Raw genomic sequence first — 14,294 nt, forward strand, 5'->3', positions numbered from 1 at the left:
ACTGGAACTGTGGCCCTGCCCCCTGCTCATCCTCTTCCCTCCAAGGCCCCGCCTCCTGGTCAGGCCAGAAGCTGGAGCCAGGCAGTGGTAAGAGCCACCCAGGGAGCCCAGGACCCTCCACCTGTCTGAGCAGGGGCCAGAGTGCCCAAGAGCAGCCCTTGGCCTGTGTACCCACCCCCTGGGCATGCTGTTGCCAGCGGGACCCAGGGGCAGGGGCTCTGGTACGGCCTCCTGCCCCCACCCCAGAGGCTGTAGACAAGCTCTGCAGGGAAAGGAGGCGCTGCCTGGCCTTGGAGGAGGAGGCGGAGAGCCCCGGAAAGGTCACAGGCAGGGAGGGCTCCTGCTGCTACTAGCCTGGCCTCAGCGGCCACTGCACACCTGGGCTCGCTGAGTGCCAGTGCCTGGCTCCCGCTGGCAGGCTGCCCACACCAGCTGCTGTCTGGGCTTTGTGCCTGAGGCAGCAACCACGGGTGGCACTGCTCGGGTGCCACAAGTACTCCTGTTCTTTTTACTGCTCCTCCTGTCACCTTTTGCCCGAGGCTTGCAACTGGGGGGGGGGGGGGAGTTGCCTCCCCCCCTCAAACTGCACCTAAGCCACCACGGCGCTGTGCCTGCCTGAGGCTACTACGCCCATGTTAAAAAGTGGACAGGAATGGCCCCCTTAGGTCTCCCCCAGTTCTGGCACCCCCTGGGCCCCCAGGGTGTGGGGGACCCAACTGTTCCTGGTGCCCAGGGCCCCAATAAATCTTAATCCACCTCAGCCCCTGATGGCGGGATGTCTGGTGTCCCTGGGCACAGCCCCTCCGCCCACAGCCTGACCCACTTCTACGGGAACAGCCGCCCCACTGCCACAGGGGCCGAAGCCCCAAGGTACTTGTCCCGGGAGGGGCCAAACCGCGCACCCACCCCTGGTTCTCCCTCCTCCCACAGCCCCTGCAACAGACCTTCCACTCCCTCCCGGCAGCGTCGCCCTATCCGCTGCCGCACATTCCATTCTACTGTATAGTTCCGCTTTCCGCTTCTCCCAAAGGGAAGGGGGACTCAATAATAATATTCGAGATCGTTTTAATCCTTGCGTTTTTCACGTTGCTTCCATCATTTTCCCCCCCAATAACTGGCTGACCAAATGTGCTGCGTCGAATCTGCTGAGCCGAAACTACCACTCGCTCGGATTTTTTTGTTTGACGAATATGCTATTGGGAATATGAAGGGTGTTTTTAATCTTTTCAAAAATTAAACGTTTGTTTTGCTTTAAAAATATATGAACTTTTCATTATTTTACATTAATGATTTTTTTAAAGAAAAATCCCCCGTTTGTTGTTATTCCCATCGTTCGAAGTAATGGAAGGTGTGGGTGTCGAATATGCTGAGAGAAAAAGGCAGGTTAGTAAACAGTGTCTATTCCTCGAGGGCCGGCCAGGCAGGGAGACAACATGGCGGCGGGTGGTGGCCTCCCTGGGCTCCTGCCTGCCCAGACCCAGCTGGAGTATGCCCTGCTGGACGCCCTCACCCCTCAGGAGAAGGACAACCTGGTCTACCAGTACCTGAGGAAGGTGGACAGCTGGGAGCAGGACCTCAAGGTCCCCGACTTTGGAGGAGGTGGGTGATAGGCGAGGGCTGGGCCCTTCCCCGGGCCGGGGGCTGGTGCCACGGTGAAGCCGCTGCCATCGGACTGCGAGGCGGTGGGGTGGCCCCCTACTATAGCGCGACATCGACATGCAGCTCTGGGGTGTTGTCACCTCCCTCCCCCCTCCCCCAAATTGCCTCTGGCACTTGCCACCACAGCCCTAGGAATCGCACCCAGAGAGTTGGGCTGGTGTAAGAAGATCAGTTGCCATGATTCATTCTCTGGGTGATAAGAAGCCCTGAGTTCTAACCCCACTTCTTTCTGTATTCTCTAGGAGGCGGGTGGTATGTGAGCGTGAGTGGCACAGGACTGGAGGACAGGAAACTCTGAGTATTCATCCCTCTTCTCTCTCCGTCTAGTTATCTGTCCTTTTTTCCTGATCATGAGCAGTTTTGCTTAATGTTGTGGCCTCCGCTTTCCTAGCTGTAGAATAAAGACAAGTCTCCAAGAATAAAAAGTTAAGCAAACACAATGGCACTGCCTTGAGATAAAAATGCACCAGGCTTCAGTGTTGCCATCTCTCGCAATTTTATTGTCAGTATTTCAATGTTTGGTGTTTTTCTTTAAGCCCTAGCTGCTGGAATCAGGTTATTAATTGAGAATCTTAGATTTTCGTTAAAAAAGTATGAAAATTTTCACCCTCATGGTTGCAAGAAATGTGAATCAAAGGCTCCAGTCAAAAGGTAAATAAACAGAACACCATTAAAAATTATTTTTAGCCACTCTCATGATTTTGGAGGGGAGGGGTCTTCCCCATTATTTTTAATGCTGGGGGTTGGTTAGCAGTACTGTTATCTGGTGCATTATGTGTCTACACCTCCCTGTGTGTTTACGGTGTTTTCCTTGACTTAATAGCAGTCAAGAAATAGTAGGGTAGGTAGTATAATTATCCTCACATTTAAGTGGGAACAGAACCCAGGAGGTTGGGTGTAAAATCAATCCCTTGCTCTAATCACTTGTCCTAACTTCTTTATTAATTCAAATAAATGTTTGTTACCTTTTTTTGACACTTGTGTATCTTTAGAGACAAAGTGTAAAAAAACCAGTGGAATTAAGATGTTTTTAGTGAGATTCATGTCTTTGATACTGAAGACTTAAACTTCAATAAAATAGTAAGTGTTAAATACTGTAGCAAGAAAGACACTTATCTGTTATATTGTTTTTCTCCAGGATCCCCTCTGATCTTCTCCCTAAATGCCCCATTTTGTGTTAGTTGCCATCCCAGCCAAAAAGGAAGCAGCTCCAAGTTTTCAAACTGTGGTGAAACATATTAAAAATTGTAGCCTTGGTTGTTTTCAAGGCAGCAGATCTTAAAACATCTCTTCAAATCTTTACTTGTTCATTTGTTTGTAACAAGTACTAATAACTGGGTAAAATATCATTAGAGCACTGATAATCAGACTGAGGCTTGCAAACCACAAGTGACTATTTAATGTGTCTCCAGTGGCTCTTTGCAGCACATAATATTAAAACACTGTGTGATTTAATTATTAACCAGTCTGAGTTATTAACCAGTCAGGATGCTTTTACTATGTTTATTAACCAATTGTAGCTGATAAAATAATAATACTTGGCCAGTCATTTTGCTGTGAGAATAATATATAAAAACTAAATATTTTCCCTGTCATACTGTTTAAATATTACTATATAGTAAATGAAACAATGAATTCACACTACTGTGGCTCTTTTGAGTAACGTTGATTGCTAATTTGGCTCCTGAACCACTGCATTAGAGTTTTCATCATTATGGTAAGGATCAGCAAGTAGAGCTTATACATGGGCTAGGAATTTTTCAGATGCTTTTGCAAAACTGCCTATGCTGGTCCCTAAATATCCTTTGGCTGACTTAAGATAATATTAATAGCGAGATAATAGTATTGTTCGCTAACCAGGAAACTGTTGGAGCTTCTGTGACTTTTATTATTTTGAATAGAAAACATAAGAATGGCATTACTGGGTCAGACCAAGGGTCCATCTAGCCCAGTATCCTGTCTTCTGCCAGTGGCCAGTGCCAGATGTTTCAGGGGGAATGAACAGAACAGGACAATTATCGAGTGATCCATCCCCTGCCATCCAGTCCCAGCATCTGGTAGTCAGAGGCTTAGCCATCTTGGCTAATAGCCATTGATTGACCTACCCCCATGAATTTACCCAATTATACTTTTGGCATTCACAATATCTCCTGTCAAAGAGTTCCACTGATTGACTGGGATTTGTATGAAGTACTTCCTTTTGTTTATTTTAAACCTGCTCCCTATTGAACCAGGGTTCACCCAATGAAATTTTGTGTTACATGAAGGGATAAATAACACTTCCTTATTCACTTTCTCCACACCATTCATGATTTTATAGGCTTTTGTCCTATCCCATCTTAGTCATTTCTTTTCCAAGCTGAACAGTCCTAGTCTTTTTAATCTTTCTTCACGTGGAAGCTGATCCATGCCCCGAATTTTTTTTTTTTAACCCTTCCAATTCTAATATATTTTTTGAGATGGAACAACCAGAATTGGACCCGGTATTCAAGGTGTGGGCATACCATGGATTTATATGATATTTACTGTCTTATTTTCTATCCCTTTCCTAATTTTCTATAATAGATTTAAGGACTGCTTCAGGATTTTTCCCAAATCCTAAAGGCTGATGTCATATTCGTGCCCTGATATTCTATTTACAGTATTTAAATGAAAACCCCTTCATGCCTATCCATCTAATACCAAACTAAAGCAACATTCTTTACTTTGATCTCCATGGCAGATATTCAAGATACCACTATTGTCAATGGGAACTCTCATGTACTGAGAGCAAATGTCAAACCATCTTTTGTTCAGCTTTGAGAGGAGACTTTTGTCCTGTATAATTTAAGCTCCAATTTTAGGTTGGTTTTTCCCCCCCTCCCGTTTCCATGTTTTTCCTCTGTTGTATGTGTTGAGACAGTTTGACAGATTATCCCCAGCCTTTCCCAGATCTTAGATTGGGAACTGGGCTACTTTAAAAGAAAATAAGAATTAAAGAAGTTTATTAGCATTTTCATTATTTATGAAAATACCTGTCTGTTTTCGTCTCCAGTATATCTGATACCGTACCCATATTTTGTCCTTGTTGATCACTGTGACCACCTCATTGAATCCTTCCTGAGCTTCCCCTGTTACATTGCATCAAGTTCTTGTTCTCAATTTAAAGACAATTCACAACTCTTCCTCTTCCTACTTGTCCTCTTTGATCTTTTTTTATGTTGCTTACACCCCTCATACCGAGTCAGAGATACCAGCCTCACATGCTGGAGTGTCAGGTTCTCACAGGTATGCCTCTGTACCTTTTTCCATGCTGCCTTTTATGCATCAGAGCTTAAATACTGCAAGAGGGTTCACCTACACGGAGCCATACTGACTCAGTGGGGTTTTCTGTGGTTAGAGGGGTCCACCCGTATAGTAGGGTTGCCAACTTTTGAATTGCACAAAACCGAACACCCTTGCCCCGCACCCCACTCACTCTAACCCCCCTCCCTCCATCGCTCGCTCTTTCCCACCCTCACTTACTTTCACTGGGCTGGGGCATGGGATTGGGTTGCGGGAGGGGGTGAGGGCTCCAGCTGGGGGTGCAGGCTCTGGGGTGGGGCCAGAAATGAGGGGTTCAGGGTGTAGGAGGGGTCTCTGGGCTGGAGGTTAGGGTGCAGGATGGGATACAGGCTCTGGGAGGGAGTTTGGGTGCGGGAGGGGGTTTCAATCTGGGGCAGGGGGTTGGGGTGTGGGGTCTGGGAGGGAGTTTGGCTGTGGGACGGAGCTCAGGGCTGGGGCAGGGGGTTGGGGTATGTGTGTGGGGGGTGGGCTCAAGGGGGGGGTTCTGACCTGGGGCAGATGGTTGGGGTGTGTGTGGGGGGTCTAGGAGGGAGTTTGGGTGCAGGAGGGGGTTTAGAGTTGAGGCATGGGGTTGGGGTGCGGGGGGGTGTTTGGGGTGCGGGCTCAAGGAGGGGGTTCCAATCTGGGGTATGGGGTGGGGTGCAGGAGAGGGTTCGGGGTGTGGACTCCGGCTGGGCAGCACTTACCTTAGGTGGCTTCCGGTTGGTGACGCGCAGGGCTAAGGCAGGCTCCCTGCCTGCTCTGGCTCCGTGCCGCTCCTGGAAGTGGCTGGCATGTCCAGCCCCTAGGCGGAGGCGCGCTGCCTGCCCCTGCAGCTCCCATTGACCGCGGTTTCTGCCCAATGGGAGCTGCAGAGCTGGCGCTGGGGGCGGGGGCAGCACTTCCCTGATCACACTTGCGCCTAGGGCCCGGAGGGACATGCCAGTTGCTTCCAGGGAGCCACTCAGAGCTGGGCAGGGAGCCTGCCTTATCTCCGCTGCGCCATCGACAGGACTTTTAATGGCCCTGAGCCACCAGGGTCCCCTTTCGACCAGCACCGGACGCCTGGCAACCTTACCATATGGAGCAGTTTGCAGGGTTGAGGCCTAAATGTATAAAATTGAAAAAGCAGCATTGGATAGGTTAAAATGAAATTATCCATCCTGGGAGTGCATTTGATTTGTGACTAATGAGGCAATATGAGCTGCTAGCTAGATTTAGGATTCTTGGATTCCATTCTCAGTTCTGCCACTTATGTGCAAGCTCACCTTGGGCTAGTTGCTCATAGGTAAATCCTGCTCCCCTGTGCTTTTTGTCAGGGCCTGAAAAGCAGCACAAATAAATAGCAAATGTTTTCTATTTCCTACATATTTGTATCCAGTTCATGAAAGATACTTTAACTCCAGTGAGAGAGGGAGAAATGCCATAAAGTATAAATCTCATTCTGTTGCGGGTTTTTTAATAATTGATGGTCTAGTAGTGTAAATAGACTATTCTTAACTTATGTGAAAAAGTGCCATTAATGTTACCAGTGCTGTAAATATGTAGCTAAGCCCCAGTCCTTCTCTAAGGCCTGGTCCACACTAACCCCCCACTTCGAACTAAGGTACGCAAATTACGTAGCTGAATTCGAAGTACCTTAGTCCGAACTTACCGCGGGTCCAGACGCGGCAGGCAGGCTCCCCTGTCGATGCCGCGTACTCCTCTCGCCGAGCTGGAGTACCGGCGTCGACGGCGAGAACTTCCAGGATCGATCCCAGAAGATCGATTGCCTGCCGCCGAACCAGGAAGTAAGTGTAGACGTACCCTTAGTGAAGTAAAAGACATAACTCCTATTGACTTCAATAGCAAGATTGTCCTCGGGCCTATGGGCTGAGGAGAGTCTAGTCTGTTAAAACAGTCATAAAATGGAATTTTCAGAAGTGCCTAAGTGGCTTGGGAACACAAGTCTCATTCAAAAATATAATAGAATTTATTTTCCTAAATCACTTAAGCTCTTTTGAAAATCCCACCCATATATTGATCTTTAGTATTTTCAGAAGAAGTTTTTTCTACTGTTTAGAGTATATGATTGTGAGAGAGGATTTCTATTCCTAGCTTTGTTACTGACTTCCCATCTGACCTTGGGAAGTCACTTCTTATTGGAATAGTAGTTCTTTTATTATTGGAAATGAGTATGCAAACAGGTATTTATAGCTGTCATTTAATTTTGTTACAGTAAATTTAAAAGGGAACAAAAACAGAAACATAGCACAGGTTATTGAAATATTCTTTCAGTACGAGATTTTACATCTTTATAAGACATTAAAAACAAAGTTCAGCAGGGTACTTAATTTACTAACATCAATTATTTATAAATATCTGTTCGTTGCATTGATGTAAATACAGATATGTTATCTATATGACTTTCTCATGAGGTTGAGTTTTGCAGATCATATTTTCTGAACAGAACAAATGTTTCTAAGGTTTATCTGTGAATTATCATTAGCCTAAGTTAGATTTCTAACTGCACACTGTTCTAATGTTCCTTTTAAATAATTAATTATAAAGAATTACAGGTCATGAAAACACGTTTACCATCTGTAAGATTTTTGGCTTGCCTTCCTGTTTGCATAGAAAGTTATGTTTTAAATTTTAGTGAAGTGTACCAAGAATGTTGAACATTGTCATCTGTTCTTTCATTCTTTAATTAATTGAGTGCCTCTGTTTTCTAAATTCCAGATTTAGAGTGGCTGAACACTGAAGGTCCCATTTCTCTGTACCAAGACCTTTGTGGAAAAGTGGTGGTTTTGGATTTCTTCACTTACTGCTGCATCAACTGCATACACCTGCTGCCTGACCTCCATGCGTTAGAGCACAAATACTGTGATAAAGGTATCAGCGCTTTAGTTTGCTTGGAATAAAATTTCCTGGCAGTGTCACAGATGGAGTAGCTGAGTCACTTCGTTGCTGGTTACTAAACACTTGGCAAGACTTCAGTGATGTCTAAAAGTACCTTCTAATCTATGGTAGCCTAAAAAAAGGAGGACTGTATGTAATCCCACAACACTTCTAAAAGGGGTTAAATTTGGCAGTTGTTGCATCTGTGTATTTAGAAAAGCAATATTAATACATAAAAGTCCATGTCTGCTACTCTCATAAATAGGGCTGTTTGTAGAATAAGGTACTACTCAATCTGAGTAAGGGTGCAAGAATTGGGCCCTGAATTTCTAGATGTATGTGATCTGCTGAATTTGCTTTCAAGGCTTGATAGGTTAAAAAAAATAAATCTGATTTTAAGTAGGTGAGGTTCCCTACCTGCTCTGATCAGAGTATACGTATGTTGTGTATGATCTACACTTACACCTTTCCTGGGGTTTGGTTTTATTAGTAACTGCAATAACAACAAAACAGAAACCTGAGCTAAAGTTTTCCCCCAAATTTGGCTGTTCTTATGGTTTTTCTGCAGGACCGCCTCATCTCCACTCCTACTCCTCTTTGATCCAGAGACGCATTTCAACTCTTCCTCCTTAAATTCTGGTTGGCGATAAAGTCTGCCTATCTTTCTTGACTAGGGTAGACAGGTAATATCTTTTATTGGGCCAACTTCTGTTTGGTGGGAGAGACAAGCTTTCAAGCTACATAGATGGGTAGTAATTGCCCTCCATCTTTATGCAAAATTCTGATCTCCTGACATCAGGATGAGTCAGAAGAGGAGAATTGCATTCTTATGCAGGGTCCTAAGTGCTTCTAACCTGTGATGGACACTTTATGACGTATTGGAAAGGTATTTTCTTCTGATGAGATGAGAAGGATTGAAACTAATTTCGTTCTTCAACTCTTTGTTACAAACTATGATAATTTATTATGTTTAACCCTCCCATGCACCTCTCTTATTAGTTATCTTGTTGATATTTAACTTTATTGCATTGTTCACTTCAGTTAGAGTACTAAAACATAGCTAGTTTTGCATAAAGTACTGTTATTTATATACTGTAATAAATAAACACAGCACTTTTAAAAAGACTTAAAAAGCGAAGTTCCCTGCCCTGAAGAGTTTATAGCTTATTTTGGAGAAGTACAATACTTGGTACAATGGTTGAGATGCAAGAAGTTGTGGAGAAGTTGCCAGTGAGGAAATACTGTAACCGCAATTTGTGAGAGAAGCAAACTTTAGGTGGGACAGGGGAAGTGATTGATACACAGAAAATGGGCTGTTCCGGAGTGGCAGGAAAGGTTTAAGCAAAAAGTGCTGTGTAAGGTGGCACTGGTATTTCTGTGAATAGTATATCTTTTCTTCTTTTGCTTCTAGCCTTAGTTTTATCTATATGGCATTGACTCTTCGAGTTCCACTCCATTCCAGTCTGTCTTGAAGCAGTTCCTTGGAAACTCTGCAGCTAATCAAATCGTTTTGAATGAAATCCATCCATCCATGTAGATTTGTGTCTTCCAACTCTTTTGTTACCCTCCACTCCTAAGTTGAACACCCTGTTTCCTATATATTCTTCTGATCTTCTTTTCACATGCCTAAAACATCTAAGCTTTTCTATAACTGATACCACCTTCACACTTCCCCTAATCATTCTGAATGTGATTCATCTTTGTAACTCCAAGCATCCATCATTTCCACTGTATTCAAGATCTGCTCCTGTCTCTTCCTCAGTGCATTCAGCGCCATTCAGAAGTGCAGGCCTAATTAGTGTCTTGTAGACCTGACTTTTCAATTGATAGGCATTCTTTATTGCAGATCACTTCTCTCCATTTAGTCCATACCTTTCCTATTCTGCTTATTATAAGTTCGTTGTTGAGTTCACCATTATCCTGTACTCTTGAAGCTAGGTACTTGTACTGCTGTACCTTTGTTAGTGCCTGACCTCCCCAGACGTAGTCTCATTGTCTTCTTGCAAGGTATCATGGGATCAACAGACCATATATTCTCTTTCATTTCTGCTGATTTTCATGCCGTTTCTTTCAAGAGTGCCCTTTTGAATTCTTTCAGTCTTCCACTTCCTCTTTGCTCTCCTCTATGAGCACTACATCATCTGCAAAAAGCATGCACCATCATCTGCAAAAAGCATGCTCTCTGAATGTTTTCTGTAAGTGCATCAGGCACCAATGTGAATAAAAAAGGGCTTAAGTACCGAGTCTTGATGTTCCCTGACTCTTATTAGAAACTGTTTACTTTGTCTTCTCACTGTGGTAACAGCACCCTCAGACATGTTCTGGAAGAGTCTGATACAGCCTTCATATATCTGTTTCATTCTCATGCATCACTGGGATGACTTTTCTCTCAGAACGTGGTCCTAAGCCTTTTCAAGATCAATGAATGCCGTGTGCAGGGTTTTCCTCTTCTCTTCATATTTTTCCACAAGTAGTCTTATTGCAAAGATAGTATCCAGTGTTGACTTGCCTGACATGACTCAAATCTGATTGTCCTGACCTCCAGTTCTCTTTGAAGTCTATTATCAATAACTTTTTCCCAGAACTTCATCATGTGGCTCGTGAGTTTAATGCCGCAGTAGTTGCCACATTCTTGTATGTAGCCTTTTCTCTTAAATATTGGTAGTAATTTTGTATTTTTGTTCAGGCATCTTCTCAGTCCCCATGATGCTATGAAACAGTTGTGTCAGTATGTTCAGACCTACTTCCCCCAAGCACTTGTGTACTTCTGCTGGTATGTTATTGGGGCTGAGAGCTCTCATGTTTCATATTGCTCAATGCCTCTGCAACTCCTATGACTTGTGCCACCAGATCCTGTCTTGATTTAATCATTTGGCATGCGTCTCTTAGATTCTCTTCATTCATAATCGGTTCAAAGTTATTTCTCTACTGTTCATTAATCTGTTTCTCATTGATCAACATATTGCCACTTTCATCTTTAGTGACTTTGATCTCACTGATGCCTTCAGTTCTCTTATTGCAGGTCTTTGGCACGCTGTGTATTTTTCTAAACCCTCCTTCATATCAAGATGGCTATATATGCCTTCCATGGCTTTAGGCTTAGTGGCTACCTCGTCTTTCTTTGTTGTCTTTTTGGATATTTTACACTGCTGAAAATCCTGCTGTTGGAGCCTCATTTGTCAAAGTTTAAAACACTTTTTATTTTCTGTCACAGCCTCTTGAACTTCTCATTCCCTCTCTGGGGGAAAAAGGCTTTTCCTTTTGTTTCACAAATAGGCTCTTTGCGTGTTCTTAAATTTTGCTTGCAATATGATTCCACCATTGATTCTGTTTATTAAAATTATATTATATTTAATATTTTAAATTCATGGCTTTATATTGGCATACTAGGGTCCTTAGCACTCGGCTGAATGCCAAGTTGGGGAATTTTTCTGTTTTGTTTTTTCTGATTATAATAACTTTCCTAGCACTGTGCCTATTACCATGAATGTAGGTGCTACTACAATATAAACAATAATACAGTAATCAAGGTGAGAGATTTCTTAAGTCAGAGAACAAGGGTTTTAGTAGTGGTGTAATAGTGAAGGAAGGTGTGTGTGTTGATATTAAACAGGAAAGTGACTCAAGACTTAGCGATCATTTGGATAAGGAGAAAAGGACCAAGAGAAACATCAGAGTTTGTGAACCTGGGGAGATGAAGGTTAAGAAGAATAAGGCTGGAGAAAGAAGGAAAATAAAATAGGTTAGTATTCCAACTTATATAAAATATTCATCTGACATAAAAAAATGCAGTAAAAAGTCTGAAGAAAGCTTGGTTTTAAAATAGAAGTTTTGTAACAGACATTTTGTTTTTCAAGTCTATATACTTCAGGCTTTAAAAGCATATATAACTTAAAGTTCAGGAGGTTTTAAAGTCCATTTGTGTCCCTACAGCCAGCTAGCCACCCGCCCACTCTCAACTACTCCCCTCCTAGCTCTTTCACACTTTACCTTCTAGTGGAAAACCTGAGTCAGGAGTTGGATATGATCTCAGTTTTAGCTTTCTCTTCTAGTAAATAAAACTTTAACGATGCACACCTGCAAGTGTAGCTCTGTTGAACTTAGAAAGCAGGTGTGTGCTTCACAAAGAAGAAAAAAAAATTTTTTTTAAAAGGCCTTCTTTGGCCATACTGTTCTTCTTTCAGTAACCTTTCACCAGAAACCTGGGATATTTTTTTAAGTTAAACTGTTTCAGTATGTTTCCTAAAATAATCTAAAGATTGACTGCAGGCTAAACAAATTGTTGAATGCAATGATTGGGCCTTTGGGGATTAAGAAATTGGGGAATGGGTCTGAAATAGGAGTTCAGGAAGAGCTCTAGACAGCTTCAAAAAGTCAGAGTTGGACACAAAAAGATTTTTAAAAACAATGAAAAGTTTTGATGCAGGGTACAGTGTGTTTCTACTTCTTTTCTCCTAAACTCTTTTTAAACATTCCCCCTGAAAAGATATGTCCAGTAAAATGGAAATAATATTTTAAGAAGAATGTTAAGATATGATTAGGGTATTAATGTAGTGCTTCGATGGGCTGATGTTCAGTGTATAAGAAAAACCTTAGAAATGTAGATATAATACCATACGTGCCTAAGAGTCTAAAACCACTTTGCAAACTATACACATACAGCATCACTGAAATGATGGAGGAGGTCAGCCTGGTGGACAACTTGTTTCACAATAGAAGGGGTGGGGGAAGTTTTGGCCAGACACCGTGGGAAACTTCTGTTCTGACAAAAAGAGATTTGGGATCGTTTAATGTCTATGCAGAGCAGAAATGCTGGGGTAGGTACGGGAATGGTCTGTACTTCTTCCCACCAGCCAGAGGTGGGGAGGGGTGCTCAACCCCTGCTGTGCCTCAGGTGCAGCCCCCACTCCACCCTTTCCCCCAAGGCCACATCCCCACCCTGCCTCTTCCCGCCCTGTTCCATCTCCTCCCCCAAGCACACACACCTCTTGCTCCTCTCCCTCCCCTCCTGCATGCCTCAGAACAGCCAATCGTGGTGGGCGGGAAGCACTGGAAGGGAGGGTGAGGCGCTGATCGGCGGGGCTGCCGGTGGGCAGGAGGCGCTGGGGGGGCTGCTGGTTGCTGCTCAGCAAGCACCATTTTTTTTCCCCATGAGTGCTCCAGTCCCGGAGCACCCACAGAATTGGCGCCTATGCCACCAGCCCTTAGGCAGAGTCAGACTTGTCTGCTGCTAAAAACCTCCAATTTTGATTTGCCCAAGTGCTTTGCCCTGCTTCTTTATCCTGCTTTGCCCTGCTATAGGGTTCCACCACTGCTTATGACAAAAAATAGCTGTGGGTAGGCAGCTCACAGGGAGAAGGTGGCTTAATGCCTAGAAGTCTCCCTGCTGAAGAGGTTTGCAGGAGATAGGCTGGGGGAGGGAGAAAGGGGGGTTTCAAACTATGGCCTGCAGGCCGTTTTAAGCCAGCCTGCGAGCTCTCGCTGGGAAGCGGGGTCTGGGGCTTGCCCTGTTCTGGTGCTCCAGCGGGGCGCAGGGTCGGGGGCCGCACAACGGCTCCCGGAAGCCACGGCATGACCCCGCTCCAATGGCCCCCACTAGCGCTCCAATGGGAGCTTCAGGGGCAGTGCCTGCGAATGGGGCAGCGCGCAGCGCTGTCTGGTCACGCTGCCGCATAGGAGCCGGAGAAGGGACATGCTGCTGCTTCCGGGAGCCGCTTGAGGTAAGTGCCACTGGGAGCCTGCACCCATGAGCCTCTCCCCATGCCCCCACTCCCTGCCCTGATCCCCCACCTGCCCACCAAATCCCGCGATCCCAGCCTGGAGCACCCTCCTACACCCCAAACTCCTCAGCCGCAAGTTTACTCGGGGTTCTTTCAACCCAAAGCTCTTGGTAACTTTTACTCTGTGCGAGGTGGTCTCAGGAAATAAATCAGGGGAGACACGGCTGTCCGACCGATAGATGGCTGGCACAAAGAGGACAACACGAGTGCTTTCACTTAAAGCTAAACTTTACTTAGTCTCAAGCACTTACACACTTCCGCAACAGGTTAATAAAACATCCCCAACCCTTGATAATTACCAAAGCTGAGTGTGGCTCTCGAGTGACACTGCGGCAGGCTTCCGGTGGCCAAATCTTCCGTCTGCCGGTGGGGACCGCAAGATGTATCCAGAGGGAGAGTCCAAAAAGAATTCAACTACCTCAAATTTTCCCCTTATTTATACATTAGTAATAGAATGACATGTCCCTTAAAAAAAACTTGTTAAGCAAGCAGTTCCAATGGGCAAGCAAGAGGTTCCTTCTGATTATTGATTAACCAGGTGTGGGTTTTTCCAGTGTTTGCAGCCTTGAGACCCCAATAGACATTCCTGGGGCACATCCTGCTCTTTTAAAATGCATGCATCAGCAACTTCAACACAATTCTTATCAGGAAGGACGCGGGGTCAAGCTGCCC

At 44.7% G+C, this 14,294-nt stretch overlaps 1 protein-coding gene across 1 annotated transcript in view; it reads left to right on the forward strand.

The window, feature by feature from the left end:
• The first annotated feature begins 1,415 nt into the window (after positions 1 to 1,415).
• The window catches only part of NHLRC2 (NHL repeat containing 2), a 61,157-nt gene continuing 48,278 nt past the window's right edge, over positions 1,416 to 14,294 (forward strand). The window contains exons 1-2 of the mRNA XM_065407531.1: positions 1,416 to 1,599; positions 7,684 to 7,836. Coding sequence (XP_065263603.1) covers positions 1,434 to 1,599; positions 7,684 to 7,836 — 319 coding nt within the window. The 5' untranslated portion in view covers positions 1,416 to 1,433. The remainder of the gene's footprint in view (positions 1,600 to 7,683; positions 7,837 to 14,294) is intronic.

The sequence above is a fragment of the Emys orbicularis genome, chromosome 7 (assembly GCF_028017835.1).
Source record: "Emys orbicularis isolate rEmyOrb1 chromosome 7, rEmyOrb1.hap1, whole genome shotgun sequence".
NCBI lineage: Eukaryota > Metazoa > Chordata > Testudines > Emydidae > Emys > Emys orbicularis.